Source organism: Ascaphus truei, chromosome 1 (assembly GCF_040206685.1).
Source record: "Ascaphus truei isolate aAscTru1 chromosome 1, aAscTru1.hap1, whole genome shotgun sequence".
NCBI classification, from domain to species: domain Eukaryota; kingdom Metazoa; phylum Chordata; class Amphibia; order Anura; family Ascaphidae; genus Ascaphus; species Ascaphus truei.
Window position 1 is genome coordinate 402,954,435 of NC_134483.1, and position 27,270 is coordinate 402,981,704.

At 42.4% G+C, this 27,270-nt stretch overlaps 2 protein-coding genes across 2 annotated transcripts in view; one reads left to right on the top strand and one right to left on the bottom strand.

The window, feature by feature from the left end:
- The window catches only part of LOC142502090 (lecithin retinol acyltransferase-like), a 52,805-nt gene that overhangs the window by 20,536 nt on the left and 4,999 nt on the right, over positions 1 to 27,270 (top strand). The gene's annotated exons all lie outside the window — the stretch shown is intronic.
- LOC142502085 (lecithin retinol acyltransferase-like) lies at positions 699 to 27,248 on the bottom strand. The gene is made up of 2 exons (XM_075612907.1): positions 24,272 to 27,248; positions 699 to 3,536 (listed from the first exon to the last, which is right to left on the bottom strand). The coding sequence occupies exons 1-2, from the start codon at positions 24,803 to 24,805 to the stop codon at positions 3,384 to 3,386; spliced, it is 687 nt and encodes a 228-aa protein (XP_075469022.1). The 5' UTR covers positions 24,806 to 27,248; the 3' UTR covers positions 699 to 3,383.

A 27,270-nucleotide genomic window follows, 5' to 3' on the forward strand; every position in this document is an offset into this window, starting at 1 on the left:
AAAAGGCTTGCACACCATAATAATAATAATAATATTTTTTTGTATGAATGAATTTGAAGGATTATATTTTTTATGGCAACCGTACTTTCATTTGTGCTATTTTGCAACTCTTGTTACAGTCCTTATATTATTAAGTAATGATTATTGTCCTCCTAACATTAAAAATATATTATTGTTCCTTCATTTTCAGTAGTGAGATGGGAAGATTATTCAAATCAAACTGACTATTTTGTATAATTGGCACAAATTCCAGTGCCGTGTAATATAATGCACATGAAAATATTTCGAACAACTATTAGTAGAACATAATTTATCTTATAAATATCTGTTTACTATGGAAAAAGAACATCCAGTATATCTACCCATTAATGTAACCTGTAAATCTTAAAATATGTAGTCTGTATTAAAATATTACTTTAGCATTGATTTATACATATTACAATAAAATTATAATCACACTGGAAGAAAAAAAAACATTTGGAGTATCATGGCTTTTTATGCAAAAGCATATTTTGTCGAATCCATTTCACAAATACTGTATTTCTACGTATTTTATTTGATTCAGTACTGGCCTGAAAATGCATTATAGTGGCACATATTCTAACGAGATATATAGCCCTTTCTCATACTGTTGTGGTTAATGATTTTGGAAACTGTTTGAAAACACTGATGCACGATTTAATCCATACAGACCATATATGACAACTCAAAATCAATAGCTTTATCCTTATTCAAAAATAAAATGACATAACATAAAAAAATTTACATTACATAAAAAAAGTAAATAATAATAATGTCAACCGTTATTCAGTATTAATACAGAAGCAGTTGCTTGCACCGCTGCTATTTGATGTTTGTGGCTTACAATTTGAAAGCACAATTTCAAAAATAATATGAAATCCCCCTAAGAACGATTGAGAAAAATGATGACACGTGGTCGCATACAGTTGTGTCTTTTTCTACGGGCAATGTCTTTCACTACACTTTCTTCCTCCAGCCTTCTAGAAGATTGTGACATCAAGAAGAATTACTGTATGTTGGTTCGTATTGCACCTAAGAGTCAGTAGAAATCTCACTATTTAGGGCCTTTTCCAACGTGGTCCAAAGTGGCAGCTTGCATCGTGATCAACCGTACACTGACCGTCACGTCGATGGTTGAGAGTGTTTTTGTTCGATCCCTTGGTTGTGTCACAACTTTTCACATGGGTGGTGGGTACATAGAATGTGCATTGTATTATTCAAAATAAACTCTTCACATTACATTTTAGACAACGTCTATTTGTTACTTGGCTCTTTGATGAGCACCTGAATTACTGATATGTTTATATTTCATATTTTAAGAATAAAACCAAGTGATTTACTAAACGTGTATAGCACCTTTAACCTTGTCCTACTTTGAAGGACTATTCTTTAAAGAATGTTGAGATATTTGAAGAAATCAGTCTGTTTTGGATTTTAATAATGTATGATAATGTTTTGTGGATCTTGGCCATAGTGCTCTATTTATGGTGTCTTTCATATGGTGCATAGGGTTGCCAGGTGTCCTGTATTGAACCGGGCGGTCCTGTATTTGGACACCATGTCTAGTAAAACATTAGAGGTAATACTGGACATGTATGTGTCTGGTATTACTACTCTGGACAGTGACCTGACCGGCTTGGGGGGCCCGAGGGATTTCCCTGAGCAGGGCTGTTGCTAGGGGGGATGGGCAGCTTTCTCCATCCTGATTGGGTGCATTACCCGGCAGCAGCCAATCAGGAGGAGGTGTTAGGAGCCTGGGGGTGGGGCCAAGGAGATGAGGAAACAGTATGGAGCGGAGAGGGGGGGGTGTGTCTTGAACACATCGCATCTTTCACTATTGTGTCCAGTATTTTTAGAGAAGTCACTTGGCAACCCTAATAGTGCATACAAATATGTTAAACAGAAATCCACATTGTAAGTACATGCTCAGCATGCCTGTAATTATGCAATTCCGTGCCTGTTGAGGTTATCTCACCAGCCTGGAGTTGGCAGCCACAATCTGTGACTTTTTAGGAGCGGTTTTGCCTCTTTGAGTTAATGGAGCTAATAGGAATCCAGTGACTTTCCAATAACTGTGCGTTTCAGACATTTTCTTCATAACGGTTGGATTCGCAGAATTGCGGTTTAGATGTTTTAGAATACGGGAACGTGCATATCCCAATGAAAAGGGCTCTCTCCACATGGATATGCACTTCTCACAGCTACTAGAATATCCCCCTAGGACACTATTTCTTAAAACTCTCAATTTCATAGATTTTAAAATGTTCTACATTATTCCCTGGGTTTCATTGGATGGGCAAAAAATGCCACTGGCAACTTCCATGTTGGTCATCAGTTTATTAATGATCTTATCAATGGAACATCAATAGTTTAATGTGTATGATCTACAAACACTGATGCACTCCAGTGATGCACTTCTGGCTGTTCACTAATGAAGTTGCAACTGACAATGTTGGGTTTTTCAATTAAAATAACCCTTTTTATTACAAATATCTGCAGAATCACAGGGGGACTCTTTGTATAACTGATGTGGTCATGCAGTGTGATACCTACTGGTATTTGGTCCTCATTATGACAACGAACAATGAAATAAGATTAAACAGGTGTGCTCTATATGATGGTAAATGTTTACACCTTGAACATAATCTTCCTGCACAGAGAAACTATACAATTGTTGGGTGGGAGAGGGGGGGAGGGGTTCAAGTCTTTGGGATAACATTTAAGACAGAAAAGCTGATATCATGTTGGACAGTTGGACACAGTTGCTTCAGTTCAAGAGAGGTCCAGTGCAGTTTGAAGGCAATTTTCAGCATTGAGTCCGATTTATTTGTTGCATCTGTGAAGCAGTATCAGTTTGTAACTAATATACATAAGCAAGAACATCTTGTGAATAATTTATAATACGAGAAGAGCATTCTCTATCTGATGCTCAATAACAAAGTAGTTTGGTTATATAATAAAGGAAAACTGGATTTGCATGTTGATGAATACTGATGGGCTGATTTTATTATGACGTCGCAGCCAATTAGGTCGTTTTCAGATGAATTCTCCATTAAAGTCAATGGGGAATTGTGGCCAAAATCACCCCTATCAGCTGCTTCATCAGAATAATTAGCCTCCAAATTGCTGATTGAAGATTGTTATGAAGATTGAGAGAGTATTTTTCGTACTCATACTTTTCTGCAATTCTGATTGAAGACAACTTTTCATCAACTTTTTCTTATTTAATATAACGGCAAGCCTGACTGTTTTTTTTTAGGCATGAAAGTGTGATGAATTCTCCTGTAAGTTTTCCATTTTCCTCTGGCTCATAATGCTATTTTACATGGTTGATATACATGTTGTTCAGTGCCCTTTTGTATCTAGCTTGCCATCCATAGTGAGAAGGTAATAAGGAGACTCGGGAGGGTGGTGGAAGGTTCCAAACCCACGGAGAGAATTAGCACCAGTCCCAAAGCAGCAGAAACAAACACACTTCTCTGGTCTCGGATAATCCTCTTCACAGTCTCACAGAACTGGAAAACAAAGCAAATATTTGTGAGGGTGATTACAGTGTAATCTTGTAAACCAGAGAGAAACAAACCAGGCTAATGGTTTTGTTTCCCATAGTCATTAAACCCTTTCATGCTCAAAAGGCTGGTAAGGTAAGATGTACTGTAGGTATGTATGTATATCTTTATTTATATAGCACCACTAATGTACATAACGCTTCACAGCAGTAATACATGTGACAATCATATACATAAAAAATACAGAATGGTAAGAAGCGCTTCAGACATAAAATTATGAAAAGGAGTCTCTGCCGCGAAGCGCTTACAATCTAATTGGCAAGTAGGAAAAACGTACAGAGACACTAGAAAGGTGTTCTGGTAAGTGCGTCTGCAAGGGGCTACAGTCGATGCCTCTGTCTACATCAATGAAGCGTACTGCACCGACACACTTTATTCGAGCAAATACCCAGTATGTACCTGGCAGATACCTGGAATGCGCCGCTCCTCACCTCTGACAAGCCCCGTTGCATTTGCCTTCCCAGCCTGGGTTCATGCCTGGCTGACGGGCGGCTGATCTGTTAAATGATAATGATTAGGATTTAATAGGCTGCAATGCTTCGTGTGTCTACCAGATGGCATAAATTCATGAATTGTAATGCAGTATATATATATATATACTGTGCAGTATTGCAGCCAGCGGGAATAAAATGCTTCAATCCCTGCCTGGAAAATACCTCAATGCACTCGGGCAGAAAACAGTCACAAACCTCAATACACCCGGGTATACCCGAATTCGTGGGACTAGCCGAGCTCGAATAAAGTGTGTCGCCAGTGTATATTATCAGCCACGGAGCTACCCATATGCTTTGTTAAGGAGGTGGGTTTTAAGGTAGGTCTTAAAGGTGGATAGAGAGGGTGCTAGTCGTATATTGAGAGGAAGAGCATTCCAGAGGTGTGGGGCAGTGAGTGAGAGGTTTTAGGCGAGAGAGGGCTATAGATACAAAAGGGGCAGACCGAAGATATGCTTGAGCAGAAAGTAAAAGTCGAGCAGGTGTATAGCGAGAAATTAGGGATGAGATGTAAGGAGGGCCAGAAGAGTGTATAGCCTTACATGTGATGAGGAGAATTGAGTGTGTGATACGTGATTTGATATGAGGCCAGGAGAGGGATTTCAGCAGGATAGACACTGAGACAGATTTAGGAGAGAGTAAAGTGATTCTGTCAGCAGCATTTAGGATAGATTGTGGGGAGACAGGTGAGAGGCAGGAAGGCCAGACAGCAGGAGGTTACAATAGTCGAGTTGGGAGAAAATGAAGGCCTGCGTCAGAGTTTTAGCAGTTGAGCAATTTAGGAAAGGGTGTATCTTTGCAATATTGTAGAGGATAAAATGACAGGTTTTAGCTCCATTTTGAATGTGAGAGGACAATGTGAGGGAGGAGTCAAATGTGACCCTAGGCAGCGTGCTTGTGATACTGGGTGTATGATAGTGCTTCCAATAGTAATGTAGAAGGAGGTAGTAGGGCCAGATTTGGGAGGAAGTATGAGGAGCTCTGTATTTGACATGTTAAGTTTGAGTCAACGGAGGTTCATTCAGGATAATATAGCGGAGAGACATTCAAAAACTTTGGTATGTATAGCACGTGTAGTGTCAGGGGTTGAAAAATAAATGTGTGTGTTATCAGCATAGAGGTGATATTTGAATCCAAGAGATGTGGTAAGGATACATAGAGAGAGTGTGTAAAGAGAAATGAGAAGAGGTCACAGTACAGACCCCTGGGTTACCCCCACAGAGTGATCTCTAGAGGAGGAGGAGGAGGTGATAGCAAAACGAGACACTGAAAGTACAGGAAATCCAGGACAGAGCTCTGTTTCGGATACCAAGAGTATGGAGAATGTGGAGAAGAGGGTGGTCCACAGTATCAAAAGCTGCAGAGAGGATGAGTAATATAAGCAGGGTATAATGAACTTGGTCTTTGGCAGCATCGAGGTCATTAGTTATTTTAGTGAGTGCTGTTTTAGTGAAGTGAGCAGTGTGGAAGGCAGATTGTAGAGGATGTAGGAGAGACTACGAGTTGAGAGAATACAAGGCATTCAAAGAGTTTAGAGGCAAAAAACAAGAGGAAGACAGGATGATAGTTAGAGACAGTTAGGGTCAAGCTTACTGTTTTTGAGTAATCGTACAACTGTTGCATGTTTGAAGCAGGAGGTAAAGGTACCAGAGTAGAGGGAGGAGTTGAAAATATGCATGAGCGTAGGGATGAGAGTGGGAGCAGGAGGTTTTAGGAAATGAGAGGGAATGGGGTCAAGAGGGCAAGTGGTAGAGGGAGAAGAGGAGATCAGCAGTGCTACATCATTCTCTGTGACAGCTGAAAAAGAGTCAGGGAAAGCAGGAGGAGAGTTAGGAAGTGTAGGATGGGAGGAGGATGCAGAGGGAATGTCTTGACGTATGGATTCCACCTTTTTCTTGAAATAGTCCTGAGGCGAAATGGAGGAAGAAAAACAGGTGACAGACATTGGTCTGAGTAGAGCAAGCATGTCAAACTCAAAGGCTAACACGAGCCAAATAAACAAGGTTTAAGTTTAAGTGGGCCGCAAAAAAACAAAAACTTCAATTTTCATAGAAACGTAGGTTTATTTCGAAAAGTACACTATAAAAAAAAAGAACAAGAACAACGATAAAATTAATGTTTTCTTCCTGACATTTGGCATCTCTGACTCTCTCTGAGTCTCTATCTCTCCCTCTCTCTGACTCTATCTCTCTCCCTCTCTCTGACTCTCCCTCTCTCTGACTCTCCCTCCCTCTGACTCTCTCTCCCTCTGACTCTCTCTCCCTCCCTCTCTCTCTCTCTCTCTCTCCCTCCCTCTGACTCTCTCTCTCCCTCCCTCTGACTCTCTCTCTCTCCCCCTCCCTCTGGCTCTCTCTCTCCCTCCCTATGACTCTCTCTCCCTCCTTCTGACTCTCTCTCCCTCCCTCTGACTCTCTCTCCCTCCCTCTGACTCTCTCTCCCTCCCTCTGACTCTCTCTCTCCCTACCTCTGACTCTCTCTCTCCCTACCTCTGACTCTCTCTCTCCCTCCCTCTGACTCTCTCTCTCCCTCCCTCTGACTCTCTCTCTCCCTCCCTCTGACTCCCTCCCTCTCTGGCTCACTCCCTCTCTGGCGCTATCTCTCCCTCTCTCTGACTCTCCCTTTCTCTTCGACTCTCTCCCCCTCTCAGACACACTCTCTCTCTCTCTCTCAGACACACTCTCTCTCTCTCTCTCAGACACACTCTCTCTCTCTCAGACACACTCTCTCTCAGACACACACTCTCTCTCTCTCTCAGACACACACTCTCTCTCTCAGACACACACTCTCTCTCTCAGACACACTCTCTCTCTCTCAGACACACTCTCTCTCAGACACACTCTCTCTCTGACACACTCTCTCTCTGACACACTCTCTCTCTCTCTGACACACTCTCTCTCTCTGACACACTCTCTCTCTCTGACACACTCTCTCTCTCTGACACACACTCTCTCTCTCTGACACACACTCTCTCTCTGACACACACTCTCTCTCTCTCAGACACACTCTCTCTCTCTCAGACACACTCTCTCTCTCAGACACACTCTCTCTCTCAGACACACACTCTCTCTCAGACACACACTCTCTCAGACACACTCTCTCTCTCTCAGACACACTCTCTCTCTCTCAGACACACTCTCTCTCTCTCAGACACACTCTCTCTCTCTCAGACACACTCTCTCTCTCAGACACACTCTCCCTCTCAGACACTCTCTCTCTCAGAGACTCTCTCTCTCGCTCTCTCAGACACTCGCTCTCTCAGACACACTCTCCCTCCCAGACACTCTCTCTCTCGCTCTCTTTCAGACACTCTCTCTCTCTGACACATTCTCTCTCTCTCTCTCTCTCTCTCTTTGACACACACTCTCTCTCTCAGACACACTCTCTCTCTCTCAGACACACACTCTCTCTCAGACACACTCTCTCTCTCTCTCTCTCTCTCAGACACACTCTCTCTCTCAGACACTCTCTCTCTCTGACACATTCTCTCTCTCTCAGACACACTCTCTCTCTCAGACACACTCTCTCTCAAACACACTCTCTCTCTATCTCAGACACTCTCTCTCTCTCTCTCTCTCAGACACACACTCTCTCTCTCAGACACACACTCTCTCTCTCAGACACGCACTCTCTCTCTCAGACACGCACTCTCTCTCAGACACTTTCTCTCAGACACACTCTCTCTCTCTCAGACACACTCTCTCTCCCTCAGACACACTCTCTCTCTCTCTCAGACACACTCTCTCTCTCAGACACTCTCTCTCAGACACTCTCTCTCTCTCTCCGACACTCTCTCTGACACATTCTCTCTCTCAGACACTCTCTCTCTCTCAGACACTCTCTCTCTCTCAGACACTCTCTCTCAGACACACTCTCTCTCTCTCTCTCTCTCTCTCTCTCCGACACTCTCTCTCTCTCTGACACATTCTCTCTCTCTCTGACACATTCTCTCTCTCTCTGACACACTCTCTCTCTCTCAGACACTCTCTCTCTCTCTCAGACTCTCTCTCTCTCTCTCTCTGACACTCTCTCTCTCAGACACTCTCTCTCTCTCAGACACTCTCTCTCTCTCAGACACTCTCTCTCTCTCAGACACTCTCTCTCTCTCAGACACTCTCTCTCTCTCAGACACACTCTCTCAGACACTCTCTCTCTCTCAGACACTCTCTCTCTCAGACACATTCTCTCTCTCTCTCTCAGACACACTCTCTCTCTCAGACACACTCTCTCTCTCAGACACATTCTCTCTCTCTCTCTCAGACACACTCTCTCTCTCAGACACACTCTCTCTCTCAGACACACTCTCTCTCTCAGACACACTCTCTCTCTCAGACACACTCTCTCTCTCAGACACACTCTCTCTCTCAGACACACTCTCTCTCTCAGACACTCTCTCTCTCAGACACTCTCTCTCTCTGACTCTCTCTCTCACTCAGACTCTCTCTCAGACACTCTCTCTCAGACACTCTCTCTCAGACACTCTCTCTCTCTCAGACACTCTCTCTCTCTCAGACACTCTCTCTCTCTCTCTCTCAGACACTCTCTCTCTCTCTCTCTGACACTCTCTCTCTGACACTCTCTCTCAGACACTCTCTCTCAGACACTCTCTCTCAGACACTCTCTCTCAGACACTCTCTCTCAGACACTCTCTCTCAGACACTCTCTCTCAGACACTCTCTCTCAGACACTCTCTCTCTCAGACACTCTCTCTCTCAGACACTCTCTCTCTCAGACACTCTCTCTCTCAGACACTCTCTCTCTCAGACACTCTCTCTCTCAGACACTCTCTCTCAGACACTCTCTCTCAGACACTATCAGACACTCTCTCTCAGACACTCTCTCTCAGACACTCTCTCTCTCAGATACTCTCTCTCTCTGACACATTCTCTCTCTCTCAGACACATTCTCTCTCTCTCTCAGACACTCTCTCTCTCAGACACTCTCTCTCTCTCAGACACTCTCTCTCTCTCTCAGACACATTCTCTCTCTCTCTCTCTCTCTCTCAGACACTCTCTCTCTCAGACACTCTCTCTCTCTCTCAGACACTCTCTCTCTCTCTCAGACACTCTCTCTCTCAAACACTCTCTCTCTCAGACACTCTCTCTCAGACACTCTCTCTCAGACACTCTCTCTCTGACACTCTCTCTCTGACACTCTCTCTCTCTCTCAGACTCTCTCTCTCTCTCAGACACTCTCTCTCTTTCAGACACTCTCTCTCTCAGACACTCTCTCTCTCTCAGACACATTCTCTCTCTCTCTCTTTCTCTCTCTCAGACACACTCTCTCTCTCTCAGACACTCTCTCTCTCTCTCTGACACTCTCTCTCTCTCAGACACTCTCTCAGACACTCTCTCTCTCAGACACTCTCTCTCTCTCTCTCAGACACTCTCTCTCTCAGACACTCTCTCTCTCTCAGACACTCTCTCTCTCTCAGACACTCTCTCTCAGACTCTTTCTCAGACACACAGACACACACACACAGATACACACACACAGATACACACACACACACACACACACAGGGATACACACACACACACACACACAGATACACACACACACAGATACACACACACACACACAGATACACACACACACAGATATACACACACAGATATACACACACACATACACACAGATACACACACACACACAGGAGAGCAGTAGAGAGCAGAGGCAGCGACGGATGTGAGTGACTGGGGGGAGGGGGGGAGGAAAGGCATACAATCCGTGCAGGGCAGGCAAATGTAAAACTAACTCACTCCCCCTACCTTCTCCTATCACCCGGGGCAGAAGGGGACGGGACACCGCGCAGCCACCAGCAGACAGAGGAGCCAGGAGCGGGAAGGCAGGCACACACACTCACCGTGTGCTCTGCACAAAATGGAAGCCCCGCCCCCCTCTCTGCCTGCAGCCAATCCCCTGCAGCCCGGCCGGTATGAAGGAGGGATAATGGATGGGGAGGGATAATCGGAGGGATAATCGGAGGGATGGTGGGGAGGGATAATCAGAGGGATGGTGGGGAGGGATAATCAGAGGGATGGTGGGGAGGGATAATAGCTGTGCCCCTCTAGGCAAGCCACGGCGCACCAGGGCGCCGCGGCGCACAGATTGGGAACCACTGGGCTGGGCCACAAATGTGTTCGTTGTGGGCTGCATGCGGCCCGCGAGTTTGACATGCTTGGAGTAGAGAATCAAAGACAGAGAAGAGTCGCCATGGATTAGGCTTGTGCGTGTTGATAAGTGAAGAAAAGTAGGTTTGTTTAGCCTGGGAGAGGGCAGAGTTGAAACAGGATAGCATAAATTTGTAGTGAAGAAAGTCTGCGAGAGTGTGATATTTCCTCCAGAGGCGCTCAGGGGAGTGTGTGCAGGAACGCAGCATGTGTGTGTGGCAGTTTAGCCAGGGTCTGGGGTTAAAAGGGCGAGAGCGAGAGATAATAAGGGGGCATGTAGATCAAGAGAGGAGGATAGGGCAGAGTTGTAGTTCCTGACCAAGTTGTCAGTCTGGAGCAGAGGAGAGGGAGGAGCACAAAGTGGAATCAAAAGCTGATAACAAAAGACCACTGGTCTTGAAAGGACAAGAACAGAAAAAGGCCCCGTTCTCGAGCACTCTACTCAATGTATATATGAATGAATTAAAATGTAGCCTTTATTGTTATAATAATAAATAAAGTGACACATAAAACTAACAACACATAGAACAACACAAATAATAATAATAGGTAGGAGTTTAACCAAATAAAAAATATAGTCTCTAGGGTACAGTGTCTATACAAAGAGAATCATATCCTTTTCTGACCCTATAGGTTGTATATAGTAAAGAAGAGGATCAATAATCCTCAGCTCTATTAAGTGCTTATAATATATTTACACATATACAGGGCATCTAGTCGAATGGTATATAGATGCTCCTTTGTGGACTCTGAGTGTAAACGTTGTCTGTTAAGCAGTAGGCAATATCAAATGTAGATAAGGACGCTAATGATAGTAGCTCCTATATTACACAAAAACGTTCGTGCTGGTTTGATGCACCCAACTCAGAGTATAAATTGTATAAACACAGATGTAGACAATGATTTATAGTCAACTCCTAACCTATATTAAAATTCTGAATGGCTTTAATAGGTTACGGTGGAGCACACCCATTCCCAATTGATTGGGGTTTTGATAAAATAATATTGAATCATATAGCATGTATTCATAGCATTATTAGATCTTAGTAGAACACAACGCTGTATTGTGCAGCTCTCAGTATTAGTTATTAACGACTGGTTCGGGTGAAAGAACCTAGTATATTGTCATATTAACCCCTTTGTGATGAATACCTTTAGGGGTTAATGAGCATACTGTTAGCCCTGATTATTATTCCGTGTTAGTAGGACACAGCAGATCTAGTGATAATGCAGTGCACAAAAGATCACTATTGATTCTTATATTTTAACAACGCTACACTTAGGGGTTTTATCCTATCTAAAAAAACAAACCAATTATAGATAGTACTGTAAACGTGCAGCTAATTAGTTGTTTCTGACAGTCTGTAGGTATATTCGTATATTACCTCAACTCCTCTGGCTACTAATGGGGCCTATTGTGAAACGTTTGCTACCACATAATGTGGCACAGCATACTGGTACCTTACTGGGATAAGTATTGTATCTATCCAGAAGAAACAAAGTAACATTAACGCAGCTACATAAAGAAGGCGCGCAGGGTGGCAGCACGAGTTTCAGCCATAGCGGTGGAGATGGTGTAACAAGTGATAGATTCCTGTGGTTACATAACCCACAATCACCAGTGTCTGTTATTCCAGTTAAGGAAACACCATAAATGTAATGATACTGCAGCGCCAGGATAGCATCTACAGATATATATATATATATATATTCTCCAATTAGGAACACACCATATAGCTAGTGATACTGCAGCACCAGGATAGCGTCTACAGGTAAAATTACCGCGGCATCATTGCCCTGCTGCTAACGTATATATACTGCATATATTGTTTCTCAATTGTCACAGAGACATAAAGTAACGTCACTCAGCCAGACCGCACAGAGGTTGCGTCATCAGCGCGCACCACACATAATGCACCGTTGCACGTTTCCTTGCAGAAACAAGCGGTAGCTGGAGGTGGGGAAGAGAAGCAGTGAGAGAGAGGAGATGGGATGAGGGTCAGAGAGAGGAAAGGTGGGAATGGAAAAATCAGAGAGAGAAACTTTTTTTGTGAAAGCCAGGTCTAGATAGTCATTATCCTTTTGGGTGCTGGCTGCAGTCCATTGGTGAAAGCCAAAAGAAGAGGTTAGAGAGACAAAGCGGGAAGCCCAAGGGAAAGAAGTGTCATCAATGTGGCAATTGAAGTCCCCAAGGAGAAATTGCTTGATATGTTTTTTCTGGCCAATCTTGTATTGCCAGGGTTAATGAGTCAGGTACATTGAAATTCATGGTGATGAAGGACCCTTTGGTCCACTTAGACGGCTTACTCCAGAAGTTTAGATCCTACCTCCCAATGATTTATTCCCATATTCCCTAACATACATTGTCGGATTACATTATGCCAAACAGTTGTGTTCATTTTTCATCAAAGGAGTTTTTCCTCACATTTTTCTCTAGACAATTTATTTTCAGCTTCAACCACATGAGAATGAAATGATTGAGCATTTTCTTGCATCATCCCTTTCAATCATTTCTATTTAGTCGTACAATTAAATCTTAATATGCTTTTTTTTAATATATCGAGCACTCACGTCAATACGTAATTAAATAGTATTTTTCTATTTTAGAGACATTTTGATTTAAAGTTTCTTTTTATAGAACTGCCATTTGAATGTTTATAGAACTTCTTTGTAACTCAGCCGTCATCACTGCATTAGCTGCTCCACATACCGTAGTTATGATATTAAAGTGGCAAAGCTACAGTACAAAATACATGTTAAAGTGGCAATGCAACTCAAAGTGGATCATTATATTTTGTTTTATCAGCACCATAAGCAGAAGGGGATGGAGTCGCTCAGTGTACAACCACATCATACATGTTGTACACAAAATAACTTATGCTTCTGAAGATGTTAATACAGTTTTTCCTCCCGTACTAGTACCTCGAAGAAGAGACATGAGGTTTTGAAGACCACTACACACACTACATGTACACACTGGAGCTAACAGTAGTGCTCTACAGTTCCAGATGACCGTCCACCTCTGGTTGCATCTGGGGGGCGAGGCAGGGTGGGAGAGTGAAATGAGCAGGCGGGATTGCTGCTTTAATTAATTATTCTTTTTACATTAGACAGTTTAGGAAGTATCTCTAATAAAGTACAAACAAGTTACTTTTAATTTTGCACGAGTATTTTCAAAGTTAGTTGGGGAATTTTGATTTTTGATTGACATTCCACTAACCCCTCACCAGCCAAAACAAAGACTTGTTAACTAGTAGAAACACATTCACATATCTAGTTAGTCATTGTAGTATAGATGCTTTCTCACGTGTCTTAACAAGAGCATCACAGCTAGAAGTGATGGTTTGCTGACAGGCAAAGATCAGGGCTACAGTATATGGATACATTTTCTTTCCTATTACTCTTTTTCCCATGAAGCATGCAGAATTGAATGGGTAATAGCATCAACTGTGATAGGGAAGTGTTTATCATAATTAAAGTATGCTGATACAAAGAGTCACCTTTTCAATTATTCTCTGTATCAAATAAATAACCAGCTGTTTTAGAGCTTGATACACTGCACTTACTGAATGTATGCATGTACAGTATATGGACTCATTTTGGTAACACACACCCATGTATTGATTATGATTAGCATTACATTAATCTAGCATTTTAGGAGTGTAGTTTTGTCTGACATTTCATTAAAATAGTGTATTTTATTCTGCATTTCAAAAGTCACTAAAGGTTTTAATATCTGTACATTATGCAAGGAGTATGGTTAAGGAGTACAGATAAGGAATATGGTTATTATATTATTACAAAATGGCACATTTATGGGTAATAATTTGATAGCAACCAAACTAATATCTTAGGGCTGGACAATTTAGATATGACAACATGTACCCTGAGAAGATTTATTTCCATTAAAGCCTGTATTTAATAAGCACTGCTGTGTCATAAAACAACTCCGGTGCCACAAAATATGGGCTACATTTCTGGAAAGAAAATGCACGAAGAAGAGAAACGCAGTGAGCAAAACAGAAGAGACACTGTGTGAATTGGCATGTAAACAAGTTTGGAGATGAAACACACAGAACGAAGCTGCTAACACAGAAAGGAAGTTACTCATCTGCACTGGAACTAAAGATAAATTTGCCATTCATTTGCATGCTATCTTGCAGTATATTTGTATGGATCACTGTCATAAATATAATAAACAATGTAGCCTTATTTAAAAGAGATCCAAGGCCCTTGGATGCAAACAGTTTACTTGTTCTGTGGAATTTTTGGACTTTGTTAAAGTCTTGATTTTTTTTTCCTGACCCCAGAATAGATTATTCAAAACACTGATTCAGTGTTTGCATTCTGAAGTTGAAGCTTCGATCTAAAAAGTGCAGTATTGATACTGCAATTCAAAAGATTGCTTTATTTAGCAAAGGAGCAAGGACAGCCCTCTGCTTTGCCTGACCTAATTCTGAAGGAGCAACATTCAAAAGCTTCACATTTAACAATTTCAGATTGTGCATGTTGTCCAATCCAGAATCCCATCCAAAGCACTGGAAAGACTATTTACCATGCACACAAAAACGTATTTCAGAGTTACTCTAATTAAATACTTCAGTATCCAGATTATAAAAGACTACAAAACACTCGCAGGGTCCAATTTCTGAAAGAAGCTTCCTTGGCAGCTAATAGGACTGTACAACATTTTATGAGCAAGAAAGGACTCCACATACTGTAGGATGCGATACCTGGTCTTCATCCTATGTAAAAAGCAACAAGTTTATCTAAAACTGAAGGTGACCGAGGAAGTGAATTGTTGTTGCCAGGTTTCCTTGTCACCATTTAAAGCTGCAGTTCAAGCAATATCCTAAATGTGTGGGTTTTTAAAAAAAAAAAAATCAGTTCTGTACTATGAGAAAATACGTGTAGCATTTAAAAAAAAAATGTTTTAAATACATTTTGAATGTTTCTAATGTAGGAAGCATGTCCAAAGTGACAGCCCCTTCCCCTTCTGATAGGCTCTGGTTCTTGAGCCCCGCCCTCTCTCTAGCAGTGCACCAATTGTATCTAGTAACTGCCCAGTCAATCATATTCCAGGACAACATTTCCCATAATGCTGAATTAAATAACCCTGAGCAAAGCGATTGATTACAGAAGAATGGATCGATCTGCAGCTTAGCTAATCACTTGTCAGTGTGCAGATTGTATTGATGCACATATTGAAAGGGAAAAATATTTTTTTCTTTTTTTTTTTAAACAGCAGCTTGAACTGCAGCTGTAATAATCTTGATAACACGCTTTCACAAACTGCATTTGTATTATGCGCTGTTAGCAATAACAAAGGGTATAACTAATCTAAAATCAGAGATCTATGACATGGTTGTAGGCGTAAAATAGTTTGGCCAAAGTATTAAACTAAATTATCAATATTTACGCAGAAAGAATATAGCTAAAATACATAGTAATGTACTAAATGATTTGTCCCTGGCTGTATACATTAGGTCACAAACCCAGTACATGTAGCACTCCAAATGTATATATATATATTCAATGTAGTGGGTTTGGGTTTTGAACTTGCTAAAACTGTGAAAAAGGCCTGATTAAACCGTATGGCCCACTTAAATTAATGGGCTTTAGGTGATATAAGACATAGTATCACTTAGAACGCTGGGCCAGAGTGTTCAATAAGCACAAATGATAAGTATTTTCTTTAAAGTACAATTCTTTACATACAATATACTATATGGCTTACGTCTCTGTGGGATGTGTTTTCTTTTTGGAGAAATAAGAACATTATTGGAGTCTTATTTGCCCTCTGACTTGAAAGAAGCGTTTGAGTACATCAAGTTTGGTCTTTTGGCTCTTGTACTGTTGTTTTAATCATATTTATCTAGAGGAAGTAAATAAGACATGGAGCAACAGCCAGTGAAAAAACATCCAAGAATAATTACTGCCCTCACATAAGCGGAAGTGCTGGACCATTATAAAGACTGGCATTTATTTTTTATCAGTAGACATTTTTCTAAAATGCTGAAACATATCAGCATCGGAGTACAGATGAGGCCAACGTTATTGCCCCACTCATATGCTCCGGCGGGTGAAATAGCGCATTAGCGCATGTAGCTTCTTCCACTGGGACATTGTATATATCCAAATTGAACCCGTCATTGGGAGTTATTAGCATATACAGAAGAAAAGGAACCTAGCATACTAGCACTAACACTGGTAAACAATGAAAATAAAAATACATAGGAGGCTATATACATAGCATCGGAACCTGAATATCTATCAAGGATCTCCATATGTATACACTACTTAACCACCTCTAGTTAAGTTACGAATGATCACAGTCACGTGCTGTTTGACATATTGTTATTTTACGCCACATTTAGTTTGACTGAGTGCTAGTATACTAGATTCCTTTTCTTCTGTATACTCCAATCCCTTACCTAGTAAGCACCTCAACGTGGTTCATATTGTGGCGGTGCAGGAGTTTCCCTTGTGTGAGTTATTAGCACACTAAAGTAAAACCTGATGTCCACACTCAATATAGTTGCTTGTAAAAAAAAAAGTTCATGTAGGAATTTAAACTATTTCGGTGTTACATTGAAATAGCAGCAAATACGGTTAATAGTTCACTCAGATAGTGAAGGCGTTTTAATGTCATGCATTGTATTGATATTTTATTCTGCAAGAATGGCATTGTACCATATACAGTGCTGTACCTAGAATGTTATATGCACTATGAGCCACTGCTTAGTACTGACATGTGCAGTGTGACAAACGCCTTGCAGTTGAAATCATACCATCTTTTATGAAACTCCAAAGATGGAACATTTGGTCACTACTACTGTATATGTGAAGGATTACCTGTGTAATCATTTCAAATAATACATGTTAGTGCATCCAGAGTCAGCTGCACCGATACACTCAGGATGTAAGACATAAAATAGTGTAGAGTTAAATAGCGTAAATGATGATCTATAATAAAACACTTAACAATGCAAATGCTAATGGTCTCAATCAGGCTTAATGTTTCTTATTACACGTCCTTTTGTTTACCATCCTCCCTATCTATATTTATGACAGGAAAATGAAAATAACGTTATAATATGTAACTCCCATATCTTTACGGAAGTCCCAATCCTGCTTATCATGCATTATATTGAAAGAATTTTGTTCTGTAACGACGACATTGTCTGTAGTGGTGTAACTAGAATTGTACAGGCACAATAAGCACCTGTATAACAGTGACAAAAGGCTGGTATAAGGCATCAAACTCCAAACACGGGACATTTAATACATGGCCACTCCTACAGTATATGTGAAGGTTTTCCTGTTGTTGCACATGTCCTGCCTCCTCCCCCACCCCCCCCTCCCTGGGAGATCTTGTCATGACTATTTCTAGGTGTAGTGCTGGTTACCTGTTAGGTACAGGAAAGCTGAGGTACCCGCGATGTAGTGAGGGAAGACAGGTAGACTTCTGGGGATCCCTCTGGTTCTTTCTTCTTGGTGTCAGCGCCTCCAGACATAGGGGCTTCAGCAAGGCTGAAGGCGGTCCCCGCTATGACAGTCCTTACTTTTAATACCTCCCTCCACACATACTGCCACGGAGCCAGAAATATAAATGACAATATTCTTTATTACAACAGCCACTGCTGGTTTGGTACAGCGTATGCTCCAGTTGATAAGGTAATCCCTGGCTTCTGGGTGGTACTTGCCTGCATGTAATGGTGAGATTAGTGCCTCAGCCCATGAGGGACTGAGCACATGTCTCACTCCCAACAGGGAGAGCTCAGAGATCCTACTCCATGAAGGACCCCAATCACTAACTGAAGGACCCACCCCATAGAGCTTAACTTCATACTATAATTTAGGCACTTCCTTCCTGTAGCTCAAAGAGGGAGGGTCCAATATATGCACCACCATTCCAATCACTCAGGAAGTCAGCATGAGCAGGGGGAAACCCCCATAGGACAGCCTGTCACTGTCTGTATCTTACTAGAACTTACATGACAGGGAAGGTAGAGAGACAGCTGGACCAGCAATCGCTATACTCTCCCCTAGGTGAAACATCCAACGTCCTCGCTTGGATCCAATGTGGGTACCATCCATCCACCTGGTCTCTGAAAACAAATACAGGTTATAGCAGATCCAACCTTATACCGTACACAGATTACCAAACTTTATCATCCACTGATGACAGTGATGATACTTATATAATTATTCTCCCAATGGGAAGATACAAGAGAACCCTCACTTATAATGTTTTGGGTCCGGTTTCTTAACCACTCTCCCATCTAATAACTTGGTCCAGATATAATATACCTTAGGAGGACCAGGGCACTGTCTAACCTCTACTCTGTCTTTGAAAATACATGTGCCTATGAGCCATTCCTCCTTTACAGAATAAATCTTGTCATCTTTAATAAACCTGTCATCACTAGTTTTGGTCTTAATATTCGTAATGACTGCTAGCCTCAACCACTCATATCGGTGTTGATCTATTTCACCATTATGGGCTCAGGTACATACGGATAGGTGTATCCGTGAGATTGGAGGTACCTATTACAGATAGCTCAGTCAGCTCTACTTAATCTTTATATTTTATGGCCATGTCCCTGACCAGGTAATACCCAAAACTGAGGCTCACTTAACTCAAACTCCTGGTAGAATATGGAGGGACACTTGGGGGTTCTTGCTCCCAAATTTATTTCACCCATTCTCTTACGAAGGGCTTCTGCTATCTCTTCCTGGGATAGTTGACCTTCCTCCAACCAGTGATCCACAATAGAACAATTTACAAGCAGAAGTATTGTTCTATTTAGACTAGGGGCATAACCCTTCAACATTGGGTCCCACCAATTAAGGGGTTTCCTGAATTCATGTTGACTACTGGACCTGGTGTCCATCTGGGAGGACACAACAGAGGTAGCAGATCTCTGGGATAGGGATGCGTCCCTAAATGACTTACATGACCTGGGAGACCTTTTTACAGGAATGCGGCTAGCATAAGGTATTCACCTTCAGAACCAGATGTCCACCCATCCTTCCCCGCAAAGTCTCAGTCTCTCAAGTCCATGGACATACCCGGAGATTACTTCTCGCAAGGAAACTTAGTAAGTACAAAATTAGCAGCATCAGGGACAGATAAAATGGGAATAGGGATCAAGGGTATGGATCCAGGAAGATCCCGTTTGTGTCATTCAGGGTTGGCCTTCCCTTTACCTCTAGCGGATGGTGTTGGGCTAGGGGTAGGGGCTGGTGACGTGGCAGGGACAACTGGGGCCTGTGAGTTGGGCCTAGTAATGTCCATGATTTGAACCGGTAGGTCGGCCACGGCCTTAAGGGGACGGTACTGAGATTATAGGGAACAATCCACATCCTCTTCTTCCCCGGGTTGGGGGTCTGTGTTGGAACAGGTGGAACCGAACATGCTCCGGCACTCTCTCTGGTGAGCAACAATGGGGGTTCTGCATCCAAGATGGTGGCCATCTTTATGATATCATCGGCAAGAGCCAAGCTTGCGAGACTCCCAGGCAAGCCCTTGCTCTGCTTCGGCAGTGACATCGCTTCTGGTTGTACTGGAAGTGCCTCACCCCGCGGCACGGAAAACAAAGCTCTGCCAGGTTCCTCCACCAGCAAGGCCACAGCGGACTCCTGTCGGGTAGAAAGAAATGTTGTCTCACCCAAGTGCAAGTAGGAGATGTCATCGGTATGGATCTTTTCCTCAGCAGTGATGTCTTGGCCAGCGCCGACATCATCCTATGGCGCAGGGCTTTTCTGGACCTCCGGTAGCACCACGGCCTTTTAGACGACGTCGCAACCTCGTGACTCCGCCGCTTCTCTGGACCAGCTTCTCCATCGAACGAAGACGTCGGTAAGGACACATCCTCCGGGCCGCAATGTCAGGACGTCCGGCACCCCTTGGCGGTAATCGGCACGAAGCAGGCCTGCTCCGGCATCACCAAAGGAGACGCACCCAACACCCCCGGGGCAGTCGACACCCGCCAGAAGAACGGACTCTGGTTCCAGTCCTGGAACCGTTGGCAGCGGTACCGCTGGGGTCATCTCAGGTACAGTAATATTGGGACCTTGGTGTCCAGATACTAGGGTACACGGACCCATACGAGGCCCAGCCAGGTACACATTTCCACAGGCCACTTCCCAGGATAGTAGGGCTTGTTCGGAGACTGTCAGCAGTATCGGTGGAGTGTGGTATGCAGGGGCCGTACCAGCAGGTGCAGCATTTCGATCACTCGGCAGCATCACCTCTGCAGGGGGCACAAGATTATCAAGCCACCGGTATTGCATTCCACAATTTTTGCATCGGGGCGTCGTGCTGACCTCTCCCCCAGGTAGTCTGCAGTGAAGGCATACACACCGTAGAAATTGTCGTCCAATAATGGTTGCCACCAGAAAGCCTCCTGGCAAGGAATAGTTCGTAAGATCTATCTTTGACATGGTGTTGGTCAAAGTAGGTGAGGTAGACACAGTAGAAAAGTAGAGGACGTAGCAGCAGCTCCTCACTTGTCAACAGCTCCACAAAAGTGAAGCTACACAGGGTGTGGCAACTCCTCCCATAGGTTGAGATAAAGTCCTAATTGGTCACAAGGCATGACTCCTCCCCTAGGTGGAACACGAAGTTGGGGTGGAATGGACCAAGTAGTGACCAGGCTCCGGATGAGCCAGTCACCAAGAGAGGTGTGGCTACACTTTGCCACCGAACAAGGTTGCAACTTGTTACAAACTTTTGCAGAAAAGATTGCTTGCTTCTTGCAACCCACGCGGTCCCACTGTTTTGGCGGGAGCGCAATCTTGACTACACTACGCACTCTATTTTCAGAGCACTGCAATAGAGCTAGAATACAAGTACACACTGTCCCCAGTGATGCGACCGGGGCCTGCCTCGAAGGTGCACAAGGTCCCTCACGGTAGGTTGTGAGAGGACCGTCCCTTGTAGAAAAAAAATGTGGGGTAACACGCTCCTGGGATAATTTTCCCACCGGGCATGCCCCCAGAAACACAGTATGTGCACAGTGCATGGGGTTCCCCAGAGCCTGAAAGGTCCCGTCCCAGAAACACAGTCTATGTGTATTGCTACCCAAGGGTCCACATGGTACATTGTGAAGGCCCTGGCCAATGTTCAGAAGTATGATGAAGGGTACACACTCCCCGGTGACACCTCAGGGTGCACCCCAATTTGCACAGTCTATGTGCACAGGGGTCCTCACAGTCCGTGGCAAGGGTTGTCCTGTCCCTGTCTGGGACTATGATGCTGGGTACCCACGCTCCCCGGTATCATACCCTCGGGGTGCGCTACAACAAAGTCTCTTTGGTAAGGGCTTTGGAAGCCCCCTCCCCGGTGACGCCTCGAGGAGAGACTTCCCCCTTCCTTAACATGAAATGGGTGCCCGGGGTCCTGGGGTAGCATCAGGGGCCGGCCCCGGCCTCTTAATTACTGCCAGCTGCCAGTGCAAAAGTCTTAAAGTTTGCCCATCTCAGCAGCACCTCCATTTGTAGCACATGGTTTCCCCCTTTCCCCCCCTCTGGGAAATCTTGTTATGGCTGTTGCTAGGTGTAGTGCTGGTAACCTGTGAAGTACAGGAGAGCTGAGGTACTCACGATGTAGTGGGAGAAGACAGGTAGACTTTTGGGGATTCCTCTGGTTGTTTCTTCTTGGTGTCAGCGCCTCCAGACATATGGGGTTTCAGCAAGGCTGAAAGCGGTCCCTGCTATGACAGTTCTTACTTTAAATACCTCCCTCCACACATACTGCTGCGGAGCCAGAAGTATTAATGAGGATAGTCTTTATTACAGCAACCACTGCTGGTGTTGGTACAGTGTATGAACCAGTTAATAAGGTAATCCCTGACTTCTGGATGGTACTGGCCTGTGTGTAATGGTGAGGCCTCTCTGGGTTAGATTAGTGCCTCAGCCCATGAGGGACTGTGCACATGTCTCACTCCCAGCCGAGAAGAGAGCTCAGAGCTTCTACCCCATGAAGGGATAATCTGCAACCCCAATCACAGACTGAAGGACACAGCCCCAAGGGCTGAACTTCATACTATAATTGAGGCACTTCCTTCCTGTAGCTCAAAGAGGGATGGCCCAATATATGCACCTCCACTCCAGTAAGTAAGCATGAGGAGGGGGAAAACCCCATAAGACAGCCTGTCACTGTCTGTGTCTTACTAGAACTTACATGACAGGGAAAGTAGAGAGATAGCTGGACCAGTCATCGTTACACTGTATAGTCATTGCAAATAATAATGTGAATACATCTAGAGCCAACTGCACTAACACACAGGATGTAAAAAAATGTGAGGTTAGCGGTATTGAAAACATTGCACTCACAAAGTGCCTTTGTTCAATTGCAATGGTTACAACAGTTCTAGAAGTACAGACCTGTGCATGTTATAACATTATTTGTTGAAATGTGTCAGACTGGCTGATTAGCGCTTTCAGTAAAAAAAAAAAAAAAAGATATATATGGAGCCAAAGGAAGACCGTTTTTGAAAGCAGTGTATCTTTGTTGGCCTCCTGTTACACTTCAAATGCTTCCACTAGCTAGATTTACGTACAAACACATTGCTTACATTCCATCTTGAGTACAACATAAATGAAACCTAAGGGTCTCAAGCCACTTGACAGTGCATATAATCAATCAATTTCATAATACTACAATATAAGTCATATAACAAGAGCATAAAAAAGACAAAGGATTTTTAGAAATGAATAACACAATAATAATAATAAATTGTTGTATGTATTATCCATAATTGTATATGAAGTATTATTACTTTAGACTCTCCCATAATTAAAGTGTTAGGAACTGCAGAGAAGTACAGAGCATTGGCTGCCGAAGAGCACTAGAAATGAACGGTGTTAGTAACTGCAGCACATTGCTTATCCCAGTCCCATGATGAGAGCCGTTCAAAGCTGCAATCTTTTAATTTGTTTCATTGCCTTCAATAATGTCATGGAATTCAGGGACACGGACTAATGTATATGATAAGTGTATAGTATATAATATATAAGCTTGTGTAGATGTTCTAATTATTTCAGGTATATCTGAGTGTTAGCAGTAGTTCGTACTGATTGCCATTAACGGAATTTAAAAAAAAACAAGTCTTCTTGCCCTTTCTAACCCTGTTTTGATTATTTTTAATGTGATGCTCCATTCATATAAGCGGTTGGAAATATTAACTCATATATTAGTACTGTGTCTTCTCCCCAGAGCATAAAAAAACAAAGTGTTAGAAATCACGATTTCCTTTCTCTCTAACCTCTGCGGTTACTATGGGAGCCTTAATACTGCACTGGGCTCTTGGGGAGCACCATTTTAACCTCCAGAGCACTTCAACTCATGTAGACTTCTGTGGGATTGCTTCTTTAAGTCGTTACATTGTTACTGTTGCAGATATGGACTCCCAGGAATGTGCTTGTGAGCAGGAACTCATTCCTGGGAGATAGGAAGCCACTAAGTCGCACATGTCATTAACACAGTGTCGGTGCTTAGTCAGTGACTATAACAGTATAGTGATAGAAAGAATTGCATGGTTTGTAAGAGGATACATAGCGTAAAAAAATGTAATAAAACTCTAGAATCAAACACTTAAGAACAAAGTCAATGCAAATTATCTCAATAAAGCGTAATGTTTACACATCCCTTTATTACCACCATCACTACCTATAATTTTGACATCAAAGTGAAAAAACTATTTTATTATACACAAATCCAATAAAATCCTACAATACAGTACTTATAACAAACTTTTTTTTTTACTTCTTATATACTGTCATTCACACACTGCACTTAATCTATTTCCTCTGTCAGTTTCCTTATTAGATTGTAAGTTCTTTGGGGCATGTATTCCGCTTACACAGTTTTCATGTGCCTGCAGCTGTTACTCTATTAATAAAGTAGTGTACTTTTGTGCTACATATTTCTGTACACCTTATAGTATTAAGCTATTAATACCGTATATCAATAAAGAAAAATAATAGGAATGAAAAAAATATTACAATTTACCTTATCAGTCTGAAAGCTCACAGGGATGCCATATCTGCAGTAAGTCACAAAGTGCTCACAGTTGTTCCACAGCAGACTGTATGATGTGGCTCCCACTAATTTTTCAGCCCTCTGGGCGACTTCTTCATTAGAAAGAGGTTTTGTCTTGAAGCTGCTGTCCATGTGGTTAACTGTTATGCTTCCACCATATGCAAAATCCTGCACTGAGTCCACTCTGATGCTGGCTACCTTAGCCAGGACACCCATTATCAACCTTTTGTTGGTCACCACTTTCTGGGTCGAACAAGTGTCCTCTGCCAGAACTGGAAGAATATCTGGCATCAAATGGGCCACCTTGTTATTCCCCAAATAAATTCCAAAATGAACAAACAGGGTCCTTGGGACCTCTAACAGGTCACCTCTTTTGAAATAGGATACATCATCATAGTTTGCAATTCTTTCATCATCCTCTGTCATACTAAATAGTTTAAAGTTGGCAAACAGGGATATTTTATCCAGGAAAAGGAACAGCAAGTCTAACAGTGGACTTTTCATCTTCCTCACCTTGGTGCTGGAGGCTGTTTGCTGCTGCAGCGAAGCTGGAAGTTCTTCTTGAAGAAAGAGTCTTTCTGCTACTTGTTAATTGTAGAGAATATTTATAAGGTTTGTGTGTAAAGAAGTGACATCACAGCACAGTGATTGTGATTGGTCGAGAGGAATTTGGCAGCATGAACTATTTAAGGTTCATTGAAACAAACCTTTCAGACATAAACACACATCCTGCAGTAGCAACTATTCAGTATCACTAATCAGTCCTGTAAATGCACAGAACAGGCACTCCCTAGACCAAGTATTTTCCACAGGGTATAACAGGGTGATTCATGAATGCAGCTTTTTAAAGACTTTATTTTATACAGACATTGAGGGCTAAAAAGATCACTTTCCATTTCCTTTCCTTATTTTCCCCGTGAATGTTTTTTCTTCCCATTTTGCAAAACAGCAGCTACACTGACAACTGCGATACTTTTTCTTAAAATAATTCACTTTCACACAAAAGACCAAATATGGCTAATTGAAACCTATATTTCCCAATTGTGTAAGCATTAATACCAAATATTTACATTTTATGCAGTAATACAGTAATCTCTATTTTACATATAGCATACGTTTAAGTTAAGAAATCAAACATCCACAAGAACCAAAGTGAATGGCAGGTAACATCCAGTGTAAAACAGAACCTTAATAAGTGTTACAATGTACATTACATTTACAAAAAGGAGAAAAAAAAAACCTTTATGTTAAAACTTTTAGAAGCTGCATTAAAATTGTTCACACTTTCCACTAATAAAATATTTGTAATTTAGAAACCTTGGCATACACGCTAACATTTTTACATGAGATGCTATTGATGTTGTGTGGTATACATTGCAGCCAAGGAGGTTGTTGGGGATACCCTAATTACAAGGTCATTTTCACACACACAAAATCTCATAATCATGCTTCAGATTAGAAGAAATCCCTCCCACAGATTGGCATTACAACTTTGCACTTACAGAAAGGAGACCTGTACACCCTGAATATATTCAACAGTTCTTGCATGTAATGCAGTCATGGTTACATATTTGTGTGTGTGTTTAAAACGTATGATACAATTACAGTAGGTTTTTAGATGTGTGTTTAACAGTGATTTTCCTTTACCATTGATGAAAAGACACCCCTTAGAGCCCTGAGAGCAACAGAGAGCCCAGGGCTTAATAAACTGATCTACCAATGGAGGCTATTCCATGCAGGACACAAACACTTTAATAGCATTCTGGTTTAAGTTATGCAGCCCAAGTTGTGAGCTATTTATGTGGAGGCAATGCAAGATGTCCAACCACCTCTTTTGTCTCAAAAGTACCTGTGCAACTATATCAATATACCGTAAGTACAAATATCGGACAAAGTATCTGTCGTATAAATTTAGCATAGGTTGAATTGGATAGATGCATGTCTTTTTTTCAACTTCATCTACCATGCAACTATGTAACACACGGGTGCGCAAACTGGGGGAGGCGCCCCCGAGATTCTCTGCGGGGGGGGCGTGTTTACAGAGGACCCGCACTCTTCCCCACAACATTTAAATTAAATGCCGGGGAAGGCACGAGGCCTCTGTAACTCCCTCTTACCTGCTCCAGCAGCTCTCCGGCGACACGTTGTCATGACAATGTGGTGTCAAATGATGCCACAGGGTCAAATAGCAACGTGTTGCGTCACATGACGTCATATGACGCCACCAATGCCAGAGAGCCGGTAACGTGGGGGGTGGGGGGAAGCAGACAGGGAGGTGCAAAGAGAAACGTTTGTGCACCCCAGATGTAACTTATTGTCACACTTCAATATGTTGCTAAATAGTTTTTCAATACTAACTGGGTAAAAAGATTGTCCCCTTCTACCTCATTTCTTAATTTAAAGCTGAATTATTTATTTTATAAAGGATGTTGCAAAATAGATGCTTCCATTTTAATAATAAGTGCTGGCTAAAAAGTAATAAAGCATACCAGTATTGTGGTTAAATGTGATTTTTAACACAGGGGCCTCCATAACCCCTCAATATCATTAGGAGAATATGCCTCCTTTTGATCTTGAACTTCTCATAGTTCATTGTCCATAATCAGCACAAGGGGTGATTATAGAGCACTCCCTCCCCATTGCAATAAAATAAGATGAAACTACTGTGATCAAACAAGTATTAAACAGGTTTTGGCTTTGGGGCTGCCTTAGTAAACATATTAATGAGTGTTCCCCTTCCTACTGCACGAAGGGAAAGACTCACTAAGCACCTATCCAGGTTGACTTCAAACCAATTGGATTACAATGACATGTTTATAAAATATTGATTATTGTGATTGGGAATTTTTACAAAAATACATTATGTATCCTTCATTTCCTAAAAATCACTGATGAAAAAATTATTTTACACTATTAAACTAAAGTTACAGGAAGCTTGTTTTCATTTAAAATCCTAATTTTCAGCCAGC

Bases quoted from the DNA above. Each gene is read 5' to 3' on its own strand.
- LOC142502085 (XM_075612907.1), bottom strand. From the start codon at position 24,805: ATGAAAAGTCCACTGTTAGACTTGCTGTTCCTTTTCCTGGATAAAATA. The intron at 3,537-24,271 runs GTAAATTGTAAT...TTTGTTTTCCAG, and splicing joins TGAGCTTTCAGACTGATAAG to TTCTGTGAGACTGTGAAGAG.